Source organism: Hemitrygon akajei, chromosome 15 (genome assembly GCF_048418815.1).
Source record: "Hemitrygon akajei chromosome 15, sHemAka1.3, whole genome shotgun sequence".
In the NCBI taxonomy this organism is placed as follows: domain Eukaryota; kingdom Metazoa; phylum Chordata; class Chondrichthyes; order Myliobatiformes; family Dasyatidae; genus Hemitrygon; species Hemitrygon akajei.
This window is the reverse complement of record NC_133138.1, coordinates 44,528,649-44,547,346: the sequence shown is the minus strand read 5'-3', so window position 1 is coordinate 44,547,346 and position 18,698 is coordinate 44,528,649. Positions and strand designations below refer to the sequence as shown.

General features: G+C 40.0%; 1 protein-coding gene across 5 annotated transcripts in view; it reads left to right on the top strand.

Annotated features, from left to right (window-relative positions):
- The window catches only part of LOC140739299 (rho GTPase-activating protein 26-like), a 180,159-nt gene that overhangs the window by 121,776 nt on the left and 39,685 nt on the right, over window positions 1-18,698 (top strand). For 2 of the 5 annotated variants that reach the window (XM_073067461.1, XM_073067462.1), the window contains exons 18-20: window positions 144-303; window positions 5,392-5,533; window positions 15,659-15,815. In XM_073067461.1, the coding sequence (XP_072923562.1) occupies window positions 144-303; window positions 5,392-5,533; window positions 15,659-15,815 (459 nt within the window). Of the gene's footprint in view, window positions 1-143; window positions 304-5,391; window positions 5,534-15,658; window positions 15,816-16,594; window positions 16,690-18,698 lie in introns of those variants that run through there. The other 3 variants (XM_073067464.1, XM_073067463.1, XR_012101597.1) reach the window with 3 other exon arrangements.

The window sequence follows — 18,698 nt, the reverse complement described above, 5'->3', positions numbered from 1 at the left end:
ATTAAATAAAAACTCTTACCGTATTAAAGCCCTTGATCATGGCAGATGAGCTGATAGTTATTTCTTGGTTTGGACTAAAAGCAATATTCTGTAATAATTTTGTTAGTTGTCTTTTAATTGGTGAGCTATTTCTTGTCACTTAGGGTGTCCAGTAACCACAAACAAAATCTGATGACAGTGGCAAACCTAGGTGTGGTGTTTGGACCGACACTGTTCAGACCTCAGGAGGAGACTGTAGCAGCGATCATGGATATCAAGTTCCAGAATATAGTTGTGGAGATCTTAATAGAAAATTATGAAAAGGTAAGCATTTATAAAAGCTTGCTCAGGTGTTTTCTGGTGTCTGGGCATTTAAAGAATCTTAAGATAATAATGTGGAACAAGGTTGTTCAGTTCACTGAATCTTGAGGAACAATCCATTAGGTCCCATTCATGTCTCTGCTATTTTTTTCTCCAAGTATGTATCCAGCTGCCTTGTGAAAATGGTTATTGATTCTTTTTAACACCCATCCGGTAATGTATTATAAATCTTGATTCAGATTCAGATTCAGTTTATTGTCATTTAAAAACCACAAATGCAATCCAGTTTAAAAAATGAGTCAACATTTCTCCAGAATGATATCACAAAAGCACACGACAAAACAGACTACACCAGAAAATCCAAATAACATTTGGCAATCCCCAAACCAGAGTCCGGAGAGGCTGCTGCGTATTAATATCGCGCTACCATCTTAGCGCGTTCCCCGGAAAGGAGCTCCAAATCCACCAGACTAAACAAGACCAAAAACTAAAGCTACAAGACCCGCACAAAACCACATAGTTACAACAGTGCAAACAGTACCATAATTGATTAAAAAAAACAGACCATGGGCATGGTAAAAATAGTCCAAAGATGTTAAAAGACTAAGTTCGAAAGAAACCACCACCCAGTTTCCACAAGTCCTCAGGGTCCCGATAGATTCATCATCCCACACAGGCAGCAGAAGGGAATGCCCCCGCTATGGACTTCCATGGTGCCGCTCGACTCAGCCTCGCAGACGCAGCACACAATGAAAGCTCCGTCGAACCTAGCCTCGCAGACACAGCACACACTGAAAGTGACCTGACCTCAGTGGACTCCAAGTCCGTCAAACCTCTGAGCCTCCGACCATCCCCTCCAGTGCAGCTTCTCCGAGCACCATCCTCTGCCGAGCGTATTAAGACGCCCCCGCCAACGGCCACCGGCAACGCGACCCCGAGGACTGGGGGCCTGTTCTTCTCAGTAGAGACCCGGACCTCATGACAGCAGCAGCAACGAAGAGGGCCTTCCTGAAGATTTCCAGATGGTGCTCCGTGCTCCCACGTCCGTTTTTCATCAGATTAGGATTGCGCACGGCACCCCCGCTTAACAAATAACATATCAGCTCCGGAGTGGCCGCTGCAAGCTGTGTCGCGCCGCCATCTTGATCATGATCTTCATTCATGGCTTGATTTCAAACATCCTCATGTTACTTATTAAGACTATTATTTTTAAAATTTGCCCACCCAGCTTTGAAGTCTTCATAATTTTGAATATCTATATCAAATAGTACTTTTAAAATTTTCCATGGGAAACAACCAACACTACCCTTATTTATACCCACAACTGCAGTTCCTCTCTTCCTGCAACTATTTTAGAAAGTTTATTCTGTACCTTCCTAGCATGTTCACAGAAGTGTATGCAGTTTGTCCACTATTCTTTCAAGAAAATTGAAGTCTTCAGATTGCTTATTAACAACTTTATTATCGTCTTCCGATTTAAGATGTTGCTACTGAAGATGTGCAACAACTTAATTGTAGTTCCAAAGCAAAGGAATTTGATTAAAAACATTATTAATAACACCTTTTTTGAAGTAAATTGTTGTAAACTATCATCACAAACAATGAAGAGGTGAGCAAACTCGAGAGATGTGCCCTGCTGGTGCGGTGCAAAATTAAAGCACTTGGAGTTGGAGCCATACTGGTTGAAATGAATGATTCAAAGGGGAGAAAAGGGACAGAAGAGTTCTGATGCCTATCCAATTAACCTGGCTGCGAGGGTGGATTGATCCAAGCACTGGGCCCATTTGGAGAAGTTGAGAATGACTTCTTCAGCAGCAAAATCCAAGTCCGAAGCGAATTGCTGGGTGGCGCATTCTAAGTCCGGAGCAAAACCAGGGTCCTAATGTGAGGTACAATAGGCAGTTTGGACAATCTAAATGCTGGCCCAAATAGACTGGAAAGGGAGTGTATCAAGAATTGGATGTCGAGAAGTGGATCGCTCTAAGCATCGAGCCGATTTGGAGATGTTGAGAATGGCTTCTCGAACAGCGAAATCTAGGCCCGAATCGATTCATCATGGCAGGACCTGGGTCCTAGTATGAGGTTCAGACAACTTAAATCCCGGCCCAGATAATCTGGGGGATCCTCTTTCCATGATGCTAAGGCTGTGAGACTGCCCCTGGCTTCATGTCGGTGAACTTTGCAGCAAATTGCCCTGCTAATATAATGAAGTGAATACACTGAAGAAGTCATTCTCAACTTCTCCAAATGGGCTCAGTGCTTTGGGCCTACTCCAAGCTGCTCCAGGGACTTGGATCAAAGGACTCAATTTGGTTCAGAATGCTGCTGCTGTTTGCTTCTATTGTTCGCATGTTTTGATTTTTTTCCTCTCTCTCTGTGCATTGGGGTTTTGTATTTTTTTTAATTGACTTCTTTTGGGTTCCTTGATTTGTGACTGCCTGTTAACCAAACAAATCTCAAAACTGCATAATTTATACATTCTTTGATAATAAACACACTTAGAATCTGTGAATCCTATCTCCTTCAGGAATGGATACAGAAATAGTCCAAGTGTCTTTGCATTGTCTGTTGTTCTTAATCTATAAATCATTTCTTTATTTCAGTACTATGTGAAAGTTGATTTTACCTGGAATAACTTGTATTTCCAATAATTTCCTAGTCAAATTACAACATGAATTAAATTTGACTCTGCATTTCCTCTTACGAGTCACCCTTTACATTCCTGAAGTAATTGATGTTGATCAGGATGGGTATAATGATATTGATCCCACGCAGTCTTCCCTCCTTCCCCAATCGCAGCCATGCGATCCCAACCACCTTTACTGTTGTTTTTCCACACCCCTTTCTCCCTCATTTCCACTTAGGTAACTTAGACATGCTGCTCAGATTATGCCAACCCACCTCCTCAATTAATCAGTACTCTTCAATTGCCCCTTCCCAAAACACCTGGATGATCTCTCTCTGACCCCTCTCCCCTTTCTCAAATGCTAGTTTGATTTGCTTCACACTATCCAAATGCCAGGCCATTTATCTTTATCTCCTCACTCTTTCTTGTCCTCAAACTTTTCATCACATTTACTCAATCCATTCCCATTTCTTATGCCTCCCTCCTTAAAACATATAGACTGTACTGCAGTACTGCCAATATTGGGCCAAGAGTCTTGACTGACAGCCTGCCTTGAGTGAAGATAAGGTATTACATACTTTTCAATGTGAAAATATGTAATTCTTGGTCCTTATCATGGTTGAAACTTGAGTTTGATATGAAATACAGCATAATTCAGCTAAAGGTGATAGCATGATAGAGTGACGGTTAGCAGAATGCTTTTATGTTACAAGGAACCTGGGTTCACCTCACTTGCACCATCTTGGTGTTCTGTTTAGAGTGCACTGGAAACTTAAGGTAGTGTTGTGCTAATGAGACACTAGAGTCTGGAGCAAAAAACAATCTGCTGAGGAACCTGGCAAGTCAGCCAGCATCTGTGGGAAGGGATGTCGTATCTTCCATAGCTTGGTGAAATGCAAAGAATTTGGCTTAAAAATTACTCACTTCCTCAAATTTAATTTGCAAATGTAATGTATCTACATAGTATCATGAATATTAAAATTTTTGCAAACTATGTTTGTTTCCTTGATATTATTGGGAAATATGGGATATACAATGACTACACATATTACGCGTATTGGACATTTAGACAGACACTTGAATAGGCATGTCTTAGAAGGAAGCAACCTAATTAGTATGGCCAGACAAAAAGGATGGCATGAACATAAGCTGAAAAGTCTGTTTCCATGACTCTGGTCTGTAACTTAATATTGTTTGCACTTCTGTTAATATGTTCAGGTAATGTTTTTGTTTGGATATTATATACATTAATATGCTTCAGTTGTGTTAACAAAACTATGGAAGCTAGAATGCAAATTACTTTTTAAAAACACAATGTATAGTAAGTAGAAAGTTGAAATAGCCATAATCTTTGGGCATATATCCCGTATCTATACACAAGCATCCTATCTGTGCAGCTCCAGAGGAGTGTTTGGTGACCTTCAACTTGAGTTGTAAGAACCTGAAACTATTTTAATTCCTGTTTTCTCTCCACTGAATCCAATTGGATATGCACATTGTACACTGGTGAAATTGTATAATGGTTGTAAGGACTTGACAGAGAGGTGCTGTGGTTTTGAATACAATGTTTTTGTTTGTTAATACCATAAAGCTCATCTTGGAAGGATAATATGCCTATATTTCATTAGCCGGTATATTTCATTAGGAGTTTGAGGAAGCCTTGAATGCCACCAAAGATGCTAGCAAATTTTTATAGATGTACTGTGGAGAGTATTCTAACAGGTTGCATCAGCATCTGGTGTGGAGGGGCCACTGCACAGGATCAGAACACCCAGCACAAAGCCACAAACCCAGCCATCTCCATCATGGGCAGCAGCCTCCCCAGCATCGAGGACATCTTTAAAATGCGATGCCTCAAAAAAGGCTACATCCGTCCCACTGAATGGTTTCAGCCCGAAACATCAACTGTACTCTTTCCTAGATGCTGCCTGGTCTGCAGAGTTCCTCCAGCATTTTGTGTGTTTTGCTTGGATTTCCAGCATCTGCAGATTTTCTCTTGTTTGTGATCGATCATTAAAGACCCCAGTTGCCCAGGATATGCCCGCTTCTTGTTCCTACCATCAAGGAGGAGGTACAGGAGTATGAAGACGCAAACTCAATGTTTCAGGAACAGCTTCTTCCCCTCTGCCAACTGATTTCTGAATTGAAAATGAACCAATTAACTCTTCCTCAGTATTTTTCTCTTTCTTTGTTCTCTTTTTGCATTACATATTTAATTTATTTTTTCTTTCTTATATATACAGTATCTTAGTAATTTATATTTTTATTATTATGTACTACCATCACAAAACAACAGATTTCACAACATATGCCTGTGATATAACCTGATTCTGATTCTGATAGCCTTGCAATCATGCTTCAGTAGGGGAAGGTATATCTTTAAAGGTGCCAGCTCCAGAAGGTAGCAATTTGAGTATTATTTACATTGAAGTTATTATTACTCATAAGATTTCTTTCATTCATAGATTTTCAAAATGATTCCAGAAACTGCAACAGTTCAACCAAATCCATCATTAAATTCTGTGCAGAAGAAAAGTTCTGAGCCTAAAACTGCCTTGTGCAGCCAAAGACCTTTAATGTTGTTTCAGACAACATCAAATGAAAATGGTAAGTAGCAGGAAGCTGCAGTAAGTACTGTGATAATCTTAACCATAATGTATGTATTCATTCTAAACAATATATCCACTCATTATAGATGTATATTTTCACATAGATAAAATCAATATTTTTTTTGCCGTAGATTTTGCGCCTTAGTTTTCTCAGTTTACAGCCAGCATTTTGGAAGAGCTGATACTTATGATGGTGAATCACGTTACAGATTTTTTTCCAAATTCAATTACACAGCTGTTTTGTCTCTGCCTATATTTAACAAACAAGAATGACTTGCAGGAAAGTGTTTGAAGGTTGCATAGGATGCACCACAAATATTTGAATATCGCTGTCTATAAATTTTGGTGTTTGGCTTCTTTCCAGTTCTACCTGTGCCATTTTCCTTCACAATTTTGGGGTTGAAAATCTGTACAAAAAGGACGGGTTGCACTTGAATCCCAAGGGGACCAATATCTTGTTGGGGAGGTTTGCTAAGGCTACAGGGGAGAGTTTAAACTAGAATTGTTGAGGGGTGGGAACCGAACTGAAGAGACTGGGGAAGAGGAGGTTAGCTCACAAATAGAGAAAGCTTATAGAGAGTGCAAGAGGGAGGATAGGCAGGTGATAGAGAAGGGACAAGCTCAGACTGAAGGCTTGAGATGTGTCTGTTTTAATGCAAGGAGTGTTGTGAATAGAGCGGATGAGCTTAGAGCATGGATCAGTACTTGGAGATGTGATATGGTGGTGTGGTAAACTATGTATACCTGTCTGGACACGCCCCTCTGCTGACTGCTCCTGTGGCTCCTCCCACAGACCCCTGTATAAAGGTGATTGGGGCACTGCTCCTCCCTCAGTCTCTGAGATGTCGTGCTCCCTTTTTGTTGCTAATAAAAGCCTATCGTTCACTTCCTGTCTCCGAGAGTTATTGATGGTGCATCAGGTGGCCATTACAGAGACTTGGATGGTTCAGGGACAGGATTGGTTACTTCAGGTGCTGGGTTTTAGATGTTTCAGAAAGGACAGGGAGGGAGGCAAAAGAGGTGGGGGCATGCCCAATAGTAACAGGGATATCAAGGAGCAGATAGGGAAACAGATCCTGGAAAGGTGTAATAATAACAGAGTTGTCGTGATGGGAGATTTTAATTTCCCAAATATTGATCCATAGCGAATATGGGAAATCAGTATTCACTATGGAAAAGGATCTTGGTGATTGTAGGAATGACTTGCAGCAGACTGAAAAGCTTGAGCATGTAGATATTAAGAAAGAGGATGTGCTGGAGCTTTTGGAAAGCATCAAGTTGGATAAGTCGCTGGGACCAGACAAAATGGACTCCAGGCTACTGTGGGAGGCGAGGGAAGAGATTGCTGAGCCTCTGGCGATAATCTTTGCATCATCAATGGGGACAGGAGAGGTTCTGGAGGATTGGAGGGTTGAGACTGTTGTTCCTTTATTCAAGAAAGGGAGTAGAGATAGCCCAGAAAATTATAGACCAGTGAGTCTTACCTCAGTGGTTGGTAAGTTGATGGAGAAGATCCTGAGAGGCAGGATTTATGAATATTTGGAGAGATATAATATGATTAGGAGTAGTCAGCATGGCTTTGTCAAGGGCAGGTCATGCCTTACAAGCCTGATTGAATTTTTTGAGGATGTGACTACACACATTGATGAAGGAAGAGCAATAGATGTAGTGTTTATGGATTTCAGCAAGGCATTTGATAAGGTACCCCATATAAGGCTTACTGAGAAAGTAAGGAGGCATGGGATCCAAGGGGACATTGCTTTGTGGATCCAGAACTGACTTGCCTACAGAAGGCAAAGAATGGCTGTAGACGGGTCATATTCTGCATGGAGGTCTGTCACCAGTGGAGTGCCTCAAGGGTCTGTTCTGGGACCCTTACTCTTCATGATTTTTATAAATTACCTGGATGAAGTGGAGGGATGGGTTAGTAAGTTTGCTGATGACACAAAGGTTGGAGGTGTTGTGGATAGTGTGGACATTGATAGGATGCAAAACTGGATTGAGAAGTGGCAGATGAAGTTCAACCCAGCTAAGTGTGGGGTGGTTCATTTTGGTAGGCCAAATATGGTGGCAGAATATAGTATTAATGGTAAGAGTCTTGGCAGTGTGGAGGATCAGAGGGATCTTGGGGTCCGAGTCCATAGGACGCTCAAAGCAGCTGCACAGGTTGACTCTGTGGTTAAGAAGGCATACGGTGTATTGGCCTTCATCAATCATGGAATTGAATTTAGGAGCCGAGAGGTAATGTTGCAGCTATATAGGATCCTGGTCAGACCCTACTTGGAGTACTGTGCTCAGTTCTGGTCGCCTCACTACAGGAAGGATGTGGAAGCCATAGAAAGGGTGCAGAGGAGATTTACAAAGATGTTGCCTGGATTGGGGAGCATGCCTTATGAGAATAGGTTGAGTGAACTCGGTCTTTTCTCCTTGGAGCGAAGGAGGATGAGAGGTGACCTGATAGAGGTGTACAAGATGATGAGAGGCATTGATCGTGTGGATAGTCAAAGGCTTTTTCTCAGGACTGAAATGGTTGCCACAAGAGGACACAGGTTTCAGGTGCTGGGGAGTAGGTACAGAGGAGATTCAGGGGTAAGTTTTTTACTCAGAGGGTGGTGAGTGCATGGAATGGGCTGCCGGCAAAGTTGGTGGAGGCAGGTTCAATAGGTCTTTTAAGAGACTTTTAGATAGGTACATGGAGCTTAGAAAAATAGAGGGCTGTAGGTAAGCCTAGTAATTTCTGAGGTGGGGACATGTTCGGCACAACTTTGTGGGCTGAAGGGCCTGTATTGTGCTGTAGGTTTTCTATGTTTCTATATGGAAAAAGTCAGCCATGATTGAATGATGGAGCAGACTTGATGGGCTAAATGGCCTAAATCTGTTCCGGTATCTTATGTTCTGATATTAATACCCCAATGCATTTTTAATTCATTTTTAAAGATAGTACCTGGTATTCTTGTAAATTTCCCAGTGAGTCAGTTGTTTAAAGTGAGTGCAATAACTAGGGTCCCAGAGAGTTGATAAGGAGCAGGGTACTGGGCCTTGGTGAGTCATGAGGGAGCATGACAGATGTTAACTAGTGATCCAGATGCCAAGCTATTGGGATTTCTGAATGAATGAATGGCAGACTGTTGGAGTTTTAAATGATTTGGTTTTGATTAGATAGATTTTGTAGTTGAGAATTGTATTTAAACTGCAATAGTCACCAAACAAATTCAATTCTGCTGAACAAATTTGATTCTGGTGAAGTTGTTCCGTAATGCTTTTTGCTTTTTCATTACTTACCCAGGAAGGGTTTGAGGATTTTGCTTTATCAGAGCTCTACCTGTAAAGTTATTGTAGCATCATTTTTCATAAAATAAATCTTCAGGGTACATACTTAAATGTTGATGATATCACTTCCCTAATCTTTGGCATAGAATAATTTTATTCAGTAGTCTCAAAGCTGTCCTCTTTTTATCCTGTTCTACCTCATCGCTCTGCAGTGAAATGGTAAAATTTAGACAGAAATATATCTTTAATAAAGTACTTTTACAATATTTCACAGTGTCATTTCAATTTATTTCAATTTGAGCTGATAAATATCTTTGTACTTTGTGTCTGTCTCAAAAGGATTTCCTGTGTAGCTTGATTTTATCCTTTCTGCTGAATAAGAAGGCTCACTTTTGCAGTTAGAGTTAAACCATGTTGATAGCTACTTGAAATATTATTATCTGGTAGATTACAAATTTCTCTTGGAATGTAGGCTGATCTGAGAAGCAAATAATCTGCCAGAACTGAAGAACAGTTAGTCCTGACGAAGGGTCTCGGCCCGAAACGTCGACAGTGCTTCTCCTTATAGATGCTGCCTGGCCTGCTGTGTTCCACCAGCATTTTGTGTGTAATTGTTAGTTCCTGCTGTTTTATGAGCATTTGAGCTGACACTGCTGCTGTTTAACTACCTTTTGAAACTGAAATACTTTGTTCATTATAGAATACAGGATTATCCCTGGTTGTTACATTTACTTTTGCAAGTCGGTGGATATATAGATCAGCTTCAAACGTACTTTAAGATAGCATTTGAAAGAGTGCAGAATAGATCAACTAGATTGTTGCCTGGAAACGGAAGGCTTTAGTTATAAGGAGAGATTAGATAGGCTGGGTTTCTTTACCCTGGAGTATAAGCGGCTGAGGGTGACATAGATGTTTATAACATTGCGGAGCACAGGTAGGGTTGACAGAGTCTTTTTCCCCAGCGTAGGCAATATAAACCAGACAGCATGGGCTTAAGGTGAGAAGGGATAAAACTAAAGGAGATCTGAAATGCATGTTTTTCATACACTTGGTGATGGTTGTATGCAATGAGCCGCCAGAGGCAGATGCAATTACATTTAAAAGGAGGTTGGATAGGTACTTGGATAGAAAAGGGGTAGATGGATACCTGCCTGTTGCAGCAAACAGGATTAACATAGGTTCAGCATCATGATTAACATGAATGAGTTGAATCAAAGGGCTAGTTGCTATACTCTACAGCTCTGACTCTATAATTGTGTTTTTAATAAATCATGAAGCGCGAGTGTTTATGACTATTTATTGTATCGGAATTTCAGTAAGCTCTCTATTTACAATTTACATATTGGCCATGAAACGTGAATTAGGAACACTGGCCTTGTTTCTTAAGAAAAAATGTTGGTTTGGCTAGAATTTAGTTTTATTTTTGCACCACAGAGGGATCGGTTTGCTAATTAAAGAATACTCGATTATCACTGTGCAGTTGGACTTCTGCTCTCTCTCATAGAGTCATAGAACACTGCAGCAGAGAAACAGGCCCTTTGGCCCATCTAGTCCATGCTGAACCATTAATCTGCCTTGTTCCATTGACCTGCATCAAGGCCATTGCCCTCCATACCCCTCCCATCCATATGCCTATCCAAATTTATCTGAAATGTTAAAATCTGCATCCACCACTTACGTTGGCAGCCCATTCCATACACTCACCACCCTCTGAGTAAAGAAGCTCCTCCTCATTTTCCCCCTAAGCATTTCACCTGTCACCTCTAACCCATTACTTTTAGGTTTAGTCTAACCCAATCTCAGTAGAAAAAGCCTGCTTGTATATACCGCTCATAATTTTATATACCTCTATCAAATTTCCCCTCAATCTTCAACATTTTAGAGAATAAAGTCCTGACCCATTCAACCTTTCCCTATAATTCAGGTCTTCACATCCTGGCAACAAGTTTACAAGTCCTTGTAAATTTTCTCTGTACTATTTCAATCTTATTTACGGTACATCTTTCCTGTAGGTGGGTGACCAAAACTGCATAGAATACTCCAAATTAGGCCTCACAAACATCTTGTACAACTTAACATTCTAACTTCTGTACTAAATACATTGATTTATGGTCAATGTGCCAGAAGCTTTCTTTATGGCTCTATCTACCTGTGTGATGGCACTTTCAAGGAATTATGGATCTTTATTCTGAGAACCCTCTGTTGTATTGCACTCTTCTGTGCCTGAACACTCATAGTGTAGAACATACCCTGGTTGGCCCTCCTAAAGTGCAACAACTTGCTCTTGTCTGTATTAAATTTCATCTGCCATTTTTCAGCCCATTTTTCTAGCTGGTTCAGATCCTCCTGCAAGCTTTAATAGTCATCTTCTCTGTCTTAGTGTTATCTGCAAATTTGCTGATCTACAAATGTAGTTAACCACATTATCATCCAGATTGTTGATATAGCTGCCAGACAACAGACACTGCACCGATCCCTGCAGCACAACACAAGTGACAGGCCTCCAGTCAGAGAGGCACCCATCTATTACCACTGATTAGCTTCTCCTGCAAAGCCAATGTCTAATCCAGTTCTAGCGGGTATCATCTTTAGTGACAAGCAACTGAACCTTCTTGACCACCCTTCCATGTGGGACCTTGTCAATGCAGACAATGTCTATGTAGACATCATCCATTGCCTTGCCTTCATCAGCTTTCTAGATAGTGTCCTCGAAAAACTCTTTAAATTGGTTAGACAAGACCTACCACATACAAAGCCATGTTGGTTAGCCCTAATCAGTCCTTGTCTATCCAAATAATTATAATTCCGGTAGAATACCTTCCAGTAACTTTCCTAGTACTGACGTCAGGCTCACCAGCCTATAATTGCTTGACTTATTTTTAGAGCCTTCTTAAACAATGAAACAATGTTAGCTATCTTCCAATCCTCTGGCACCATCCCCATGGTTAAGGATGTTTTAAATATCTCCACTATGGCTCCTGCAATTTCTGTATTTGCCTCCCACTGGGTCCATGGGAACACCTTTTCAGGCCCTGGGGATTTATCCACCCTAATTAATCCCAAGACAGTAAACACCTACTCCTCTGTAATCCTTATAGGGTCCTTGACCTTGCTGCTCTTTAACTCACTTCTATATACTCTGTGTCTGTCCCCTGAGTAAATATAGATGCAAAAAGTCCACTTAAGAGCTCTCCCAATTCTTTTGGCTCCACGTCTAGATTACTACTCTGATCTTCCAAAGGACAATTTTGTCACTTGGTATCCTTTTGCTCTTAATATATCTGTAGAAGCCTTTAGGATTCTCCTTCAACTTGTCTGTTCATGCCTTATTTTAGTTCTCCTTATTTCCTTCTCTTGTATTTCTTATACTGAGGAACCTCATTTGTTCCTGCTTGCCTATACCTACTGTGCACCTCCTTTTTCTTAACGAGGACCTCAATATCTCTTGAAATCCAAGATTCCCTAAACCTGCTCTCCTTGCCTTTTATTCTGACAGGAACATACAAACTCTGTACTTTCAAAATTTTACTTTTGAAGGCCTCCCACTTACTAAGTGCGCCTTTGCTAGAAAACAACCTGTCCCAATACATGTTTGTCATATCCTTTCTGATGCCATCAAAATTGGCGTTCCTCCATTTTGGAATCTCAGCCCAAGGACCAGACCTATCCTTTTTGATAATTACCTTGAAAGTGATAGCATTTGGATAACTAGATGCAAAGTGTTCTGCTACACAAACTTCTACCACGTGCCCTGTCTCATTCCCTAATAGATAGATAGATAGATACTTTATTCATCCCCATGGGGAAATTCAACTTTTTTCCAATGTCCCATACACTTGTTGTAGCAAAACTAATTACATACAATACTTAACTCAGTAAAAAAATATGATATGCATCTAAATCACTATCTCAAAAAGCATTAATAATAGCTTTTAAAAAGTTCTTAAGTCCTGGCGGTAGAATTGTAAAGCCTAATGGCATTGGGGAGTATTGACCTCTTCATCCTGTCTGAGGAGCATTGCATCGATAGTAACCTGTCGCTGAAACTGCTTCTCTGTCTCTGGATGTTGCTATGTAGAGGATGTTCAGAGTTATCCATAATTGACCGTAGCCTACTCAGCGCCCTTCGCTCAGCTACCGATGTTAAACTCTCCAGTACTTTGCCCACGACAGAGCCTGCCTTCCTTACCAGCTTATTAAGACGTGAGGCGTCCCTCTTCTTAATGCTTCCTCCCCAACACGCCACCACAAAGAAGAGGGCGCTCTCCACAACTGACCTATAGAACATCTTCAGCATCTCACTACAGACATTGAATGACGCCAACCTTCTTAGGAAGTACAGTCGACTCTGTGCCTTCCTGCACAAGGCATCTGTGTTGGCAGTCCAGTCTAGCTTCTCGTCTAACTGTACTCCCAGATACTTGTAGGTCTTAACCTGCTCCACGCATTCTCCATTAATGATCACTGGCTCCATATGAGGCCTAGATCTCCTAAAGTCCACCACCATCTCCTTGGTCTTGGTGATATTGAGACGCAGGTAGTTTGAGTTGCACCATATCACAAAGTCCTGTATCAGTTTCCTATACTCCTCCTCCTGTCCATTCCTGACACACCCCACTATGGCCGTGTCATCAGCGAACTTCTGCACATGGCAGGACTCTGAGTTATATTGGAAGTCTGATGTGTACAGGGTGAACAGGACCGGAGAGAGTACGGTTCCCTGCGGCGCCCCTGTGCTGCTGACCACCGTGTCAGACCTACAGTCTCCCAACCGCACATACTGAGGTCTATCTGTCAAGTAGTCCACTATCCAATCCACCATGTGAGAGTCTACTCCCATCTCCGTTAGTTTGTGCCTTAAGATCTTGGGCTGGATGGTGTTAAAGGCACTAGAGAAGTCAAGGAATGTAATCCTCACAGCACAACTGACCCCCTCTAGGTGAGAGAGTGATTTAATAGGAGATCAAGTTTCATTCATGCTCTTATTGGGACTTCTACATACTGATTAAGTAAATTTTCCTGAATACATTTGACAGACTCCTTCCCATCCAGCCCTTTTACAGTATAGGAGTTCCAGTCAATATGTGAAAAGTTAAAGTCACTTGTTATCACAACCAATGTTTCCTGCAGACAGACTGTGACTTCTGTACAAATTATCTTTGGAATTAAATCCATAACATATATAGATTTAAAAGTCATAAACATTCATCTGGTCCATTAATGTCCTGACCTGCTAATGTGCCCCAGAACTTGCTTGATGTTTAATTGCTCCTTGGCTCATGCCCTTCCTTGTACACGCCTCATTCTCTAAGAAAAATCCATTTGTTATATCTATTCCTTCACGTAGCTTTTTTTTTCTTAATCATGGTTCTCCCTCTACCACAGTTAACATGGCAGTCAAGTATATTTCTTCTACTTTCTACATTTCACTCACACGCTTTCCCTCCTCCCCTTCCACTCACTAGCCGCCATATTCCTAAAATCATTCACTGTATCTTTTGCCACCAGATATTCCTCTTCTCTTTCACTTCCATTTGGTTCTTTCTCTATCTGTTGTCACTAAAAGTTTCTCTCATCTACATAATCTTGATCTCCACATCATAGCCATCCCCTTTTGTTTTCTACTTTTTAAAACGCAAGTATTCATACTTTTCTCATTCTGAAGAAAGGATCATTGACCTGATATATTAAATTTGTTTCTCCAGGGATGGTATCTGACGTGCTGAGTATTTCTAACATGGTTTGGTTGGGTATTTTGCACTTTGTAATGCTCTGCTCCTACTGAATTGCAACTTTCTTGACTTTAGCATTCCACTGCAATGCTAGTACTTAGATCTTGCACTTTTCTGTTATGCTCAGAAACTTATTAACTCTGCAAGTTCTCTGTGAGATAACTTGTGTAGATAAGGAGCTTACCAGTGTTGGTGAACCTATATTATATGCCAGCTTTCTCTCTTTAGTCAAGCCAAAACCTTAGTGACAAGTGCAGGAAATAATGCAGAGATCAGTTTCTCAGTGCAAGTTTTACTTTGTTTACTTTGTTACATTTCACATGTTCCTTTGGGTAGAATGGCAGCATGTCATCAGTTTCTTCAGGCATCTGCCAATAATGCTTCTTATACGATGCCATGAAGGTGGCAATTACATGGACATATTTTCTTTTCCCTTTCCAGCCACACCTGATTTTCCTTTTCTCTATACTATTTTCCTCCAGAGTGATAATTTATCTGGAGAATATGTAAAATCTTGTCTAAGTCACTGGATTTTTGGTGAAGTATCTTTTTGAATTTTATTTTAATCTACTATTATGGATAACAATGTTAACTTCAGGGATATAGATATATCAGAATGAGTAAAAGGTTAACGTATGGTCAGTCATAGAGTTATACAACATGGAAACTGGCCCATCAATCCAACTTGTCCATCACAACCATGTTGCTCACTAGTCCATTTTGCTGGGCCAGACCCCTCTTATTGCTTTATATCCATGTACTTATTATTTCAATGTCTTTCCAATATTGTTATTGTGTTGGGATCATGACAATAATTTATTAAATCTGTTTAGCTTGTATAAACACAATTGTGCTGGAGAGTGATGATTCCAATTTTTGAAAGCTTTTGAATATTCAACAAGTAAAACGGGTCATTCTGGTGCACTGCCTATATACTGAATGCATTGAGTAGTGCAAGAATATGACATGCAGATTTAAATGCTTAACACTGAATTCAAAATCAAAATAGTTTGGTTAAGTTTTGCAGAAAAAATGTTCATAATTTGTAATGAAGTGCTGTGTAATTGAATGGTAGTTGGATAATGTGTCACATTTAAACAAAATTTATATTTAATTGACAGAGAAGCAGAACCCCATTGCAGTCTCCAGTAATGTATCTGTGTTTGTTCCAACTGTGAATGCCTCATCCAGTTCTAAAACCAATCGACAAAGCGTGCATAGTCTGGGATCTAGTGACACTGAGGTTGTTGCAATAAAACTGGACCGACCAAATTCTTTGTAAGTAAAGTAGATGTTGTATTTCCCCTCATTTTTTGATCAACAGTGTCTTTTTGTAAAGTGTAAGCATTATGACCTTTATTGCACTTTTTCACATTTACTGGACATGCAATTTACTTTTAATATAACTGCTATACCCGGCATTGCAGGGCTATTATGCTGGCAATCATGATGTTTTCATTTATATCTGTGTTGTTGGGTTTTGTAAGATTCCTTGTAAATAGAAAAAAATTTAACTTGTATTACTTGTGGATAGTTATATATTTATTTACAGGTTTAGAACAATGTAGTTAAGGTAAGTTACCAATGAAAATATACATGTATACAGAATTACATTAATGTAGAGTGACACTTGGGGAAACCACTTCTATCAAATCATGAAGTGATGTATCAGGTCAGCCCAAAGTTTTCATTCCTCCTGTCTTAATGGTTAATTTTCTCTTTTCCTAATTTGAATAAATCTGAAGCAAATTCACACACAGGTGGATTACCTGTCAAACAGGCTTGCATAACAGTTTTCAAGTATAATTATTTAACTTTTTCCCAAATATTTGATGCTTTAATACAGGCTCTTAATTCACCTGATTTAGTACCTCATGAAATTATTAGTAGTGTTTGACAAAATCCTCTGGCTAGAACTAAAGGAACTGCTCCTGTTAAATTATTATTATTTAAAATCTTGCAGTGTTTGACTTGATGTTTAATGGCTGCTTTGTGAGTCATTGTCCATTCCTTCCAAACAATGTTTACAATCTTTTAGATTTTTTTTTCCTTTTCAGTTCCTTGATCAGGTTTACATGTTGGACTCTCAACATTTGTCAAGCTTAAAAGGAATTTAAAAGGTGAATGTGAAGGTCTTCTCCACAACCATATCAAAAGTGTTGAAGCAATGCTTGATGATGCCTCAGCCGGGGCAATCAGGTTTTGTCTTTGACATTAATCAATATTAGATGAAGAAAATTCTTTCTACAAGGACATCCAGAAAAACATTCCTAAGTCATTGTAAATGAACTCTTGAATAGTATTCAAGGTTTTCTTTGGAATCGCACTAAATTTGATTCTTTGTCTTGGATTATTCATTTGACTGGTCTAAATCATAATTATCCCCAACGGAAAATCAGGCTCACATTTTTAGTTTCTGTTGGTTGGTCAGTTATACCAAAAGTACTTGGTTCAGGTCCACCCAAATATTTAGTATCTTAAAAACAGATCTGGAAAACAAATCTCATCAATTTTCAATGGGAAAATTAGGACCATGAGAACGTAAGACATGGGTGCTGAATTAAGCTATTGGGCTTATCAAATCTGCTCCGCCATTTAATCATGGCTGATTTATTTTCCCACCGAACCCCATTCTTTTGCCTTCTCTTCATATCCTTTGAAGCCCTTACTAGTAAAGAACCTATCAACCTCCATGTAACGGTTACTTGAAAATGAACCAAAACTGCTCAGAGGCTAGGCACAGGGTTGACACTGTTTGGCACACTACAAATAAGGAAGTTCCAAAGTTCAAAAGAGTATGTTCGATCCTTTATTAAGAAACCAGAAAAGACTAACAATCTTGTAATGATAAAAAAACTAATGAAACTAAAACTAGTGATATAATGAAATAAGCAGTATAATTATGATATAATAGGGTGGCACAGTAACATGGTGGTTAGCAGGCTTTTAGTATTAGCGACCCTGGTTCAGTTCCTGCCATTGCCTATAAGGAGTTTGTACATTCACCCCAGAATTCCTCCAGGTGCTCCGGTGTTCTCCTACATTCCAAAGCCGTACCAATTGTAGGTTAATTGGTCATGGTCAATTGTCCCGTGATTTGTCGAGGATTAAGTTGGGGAATTGCTGGGTGGCGTGGCTTGAAGGGCCTACTCCATGCTGTATGTCAATAGATAAATAAATAATGGTTATCTAGCAAGAAATTAACAATGTCAACAAAAAAAATCACTCCAGTGGCTCATCCCTGATTCTAACTGGACTAAACTGAACTAAAGACAAAGCGTAGTACATAACTATACTCATTCGTCTTTACCACATCCCAACCCACATGACAGATTACTCATAATAAATGCACAACACAAAATACAATACAGACAGACAGAAAACAGATACAGTGCATGGCTCCTACATTCATGCCCCTCCTAATTACAGTATAATAATTACATCTACATACTATTAAAATAATAGCCATGAAATCGTCAATGATAAACATTCATACAAATATCCTTTCTTCTTTCAGACAAATCATGCATCATTTATCTAGGCCAGAGGTTAATAGCATGTAGCCCAGTACAGAGTGATCTTTACCACCATTCTTTGTCAAGTTGGTAAGTCAAGTCAAAATCATGAAGCTTCCAGAGATGCAGCTCCTCAAACCACTGTCTTCTGTAGAAGACATATCTTGGTTATACCTGTCCAGCCAGCTGGTCTTGGTCTTGATGCACTCCTGTCACACAAATCCTCTTCTGTTTGGAAAAACTTGAATGATTCTTCCCATGATCTACGAGTTTCAAGGCACTGTGTTATCAACTATAAACACAATGTCTTCTTTGAGGAAATTGCGTTTTATACCTGGCCAATTCCGACGTCCCTGCAGCTGTGGTACACACTCTTTGACCCACTGTTCCAAAACAAATTTGACATGTATTGGACCTGCTTCTATCTTTGACAAGTATAAATGTCTTTTGGAACTCTCCTGGTGGTAAGGATGGTATGGGCTTTAGAAGCACCAGGTGGTTAGGTGTTAATGCTTCCCAATCATTAGGATCAGAGGATGCCTTAGCAATTGGACAACTATTGATAATAGCCTCTACTTCACAAAGGACAGTGTGGAAACCATCTTTGTCAAGATTTTGTACCTTTATGGTGGAATTGAGGACCTTT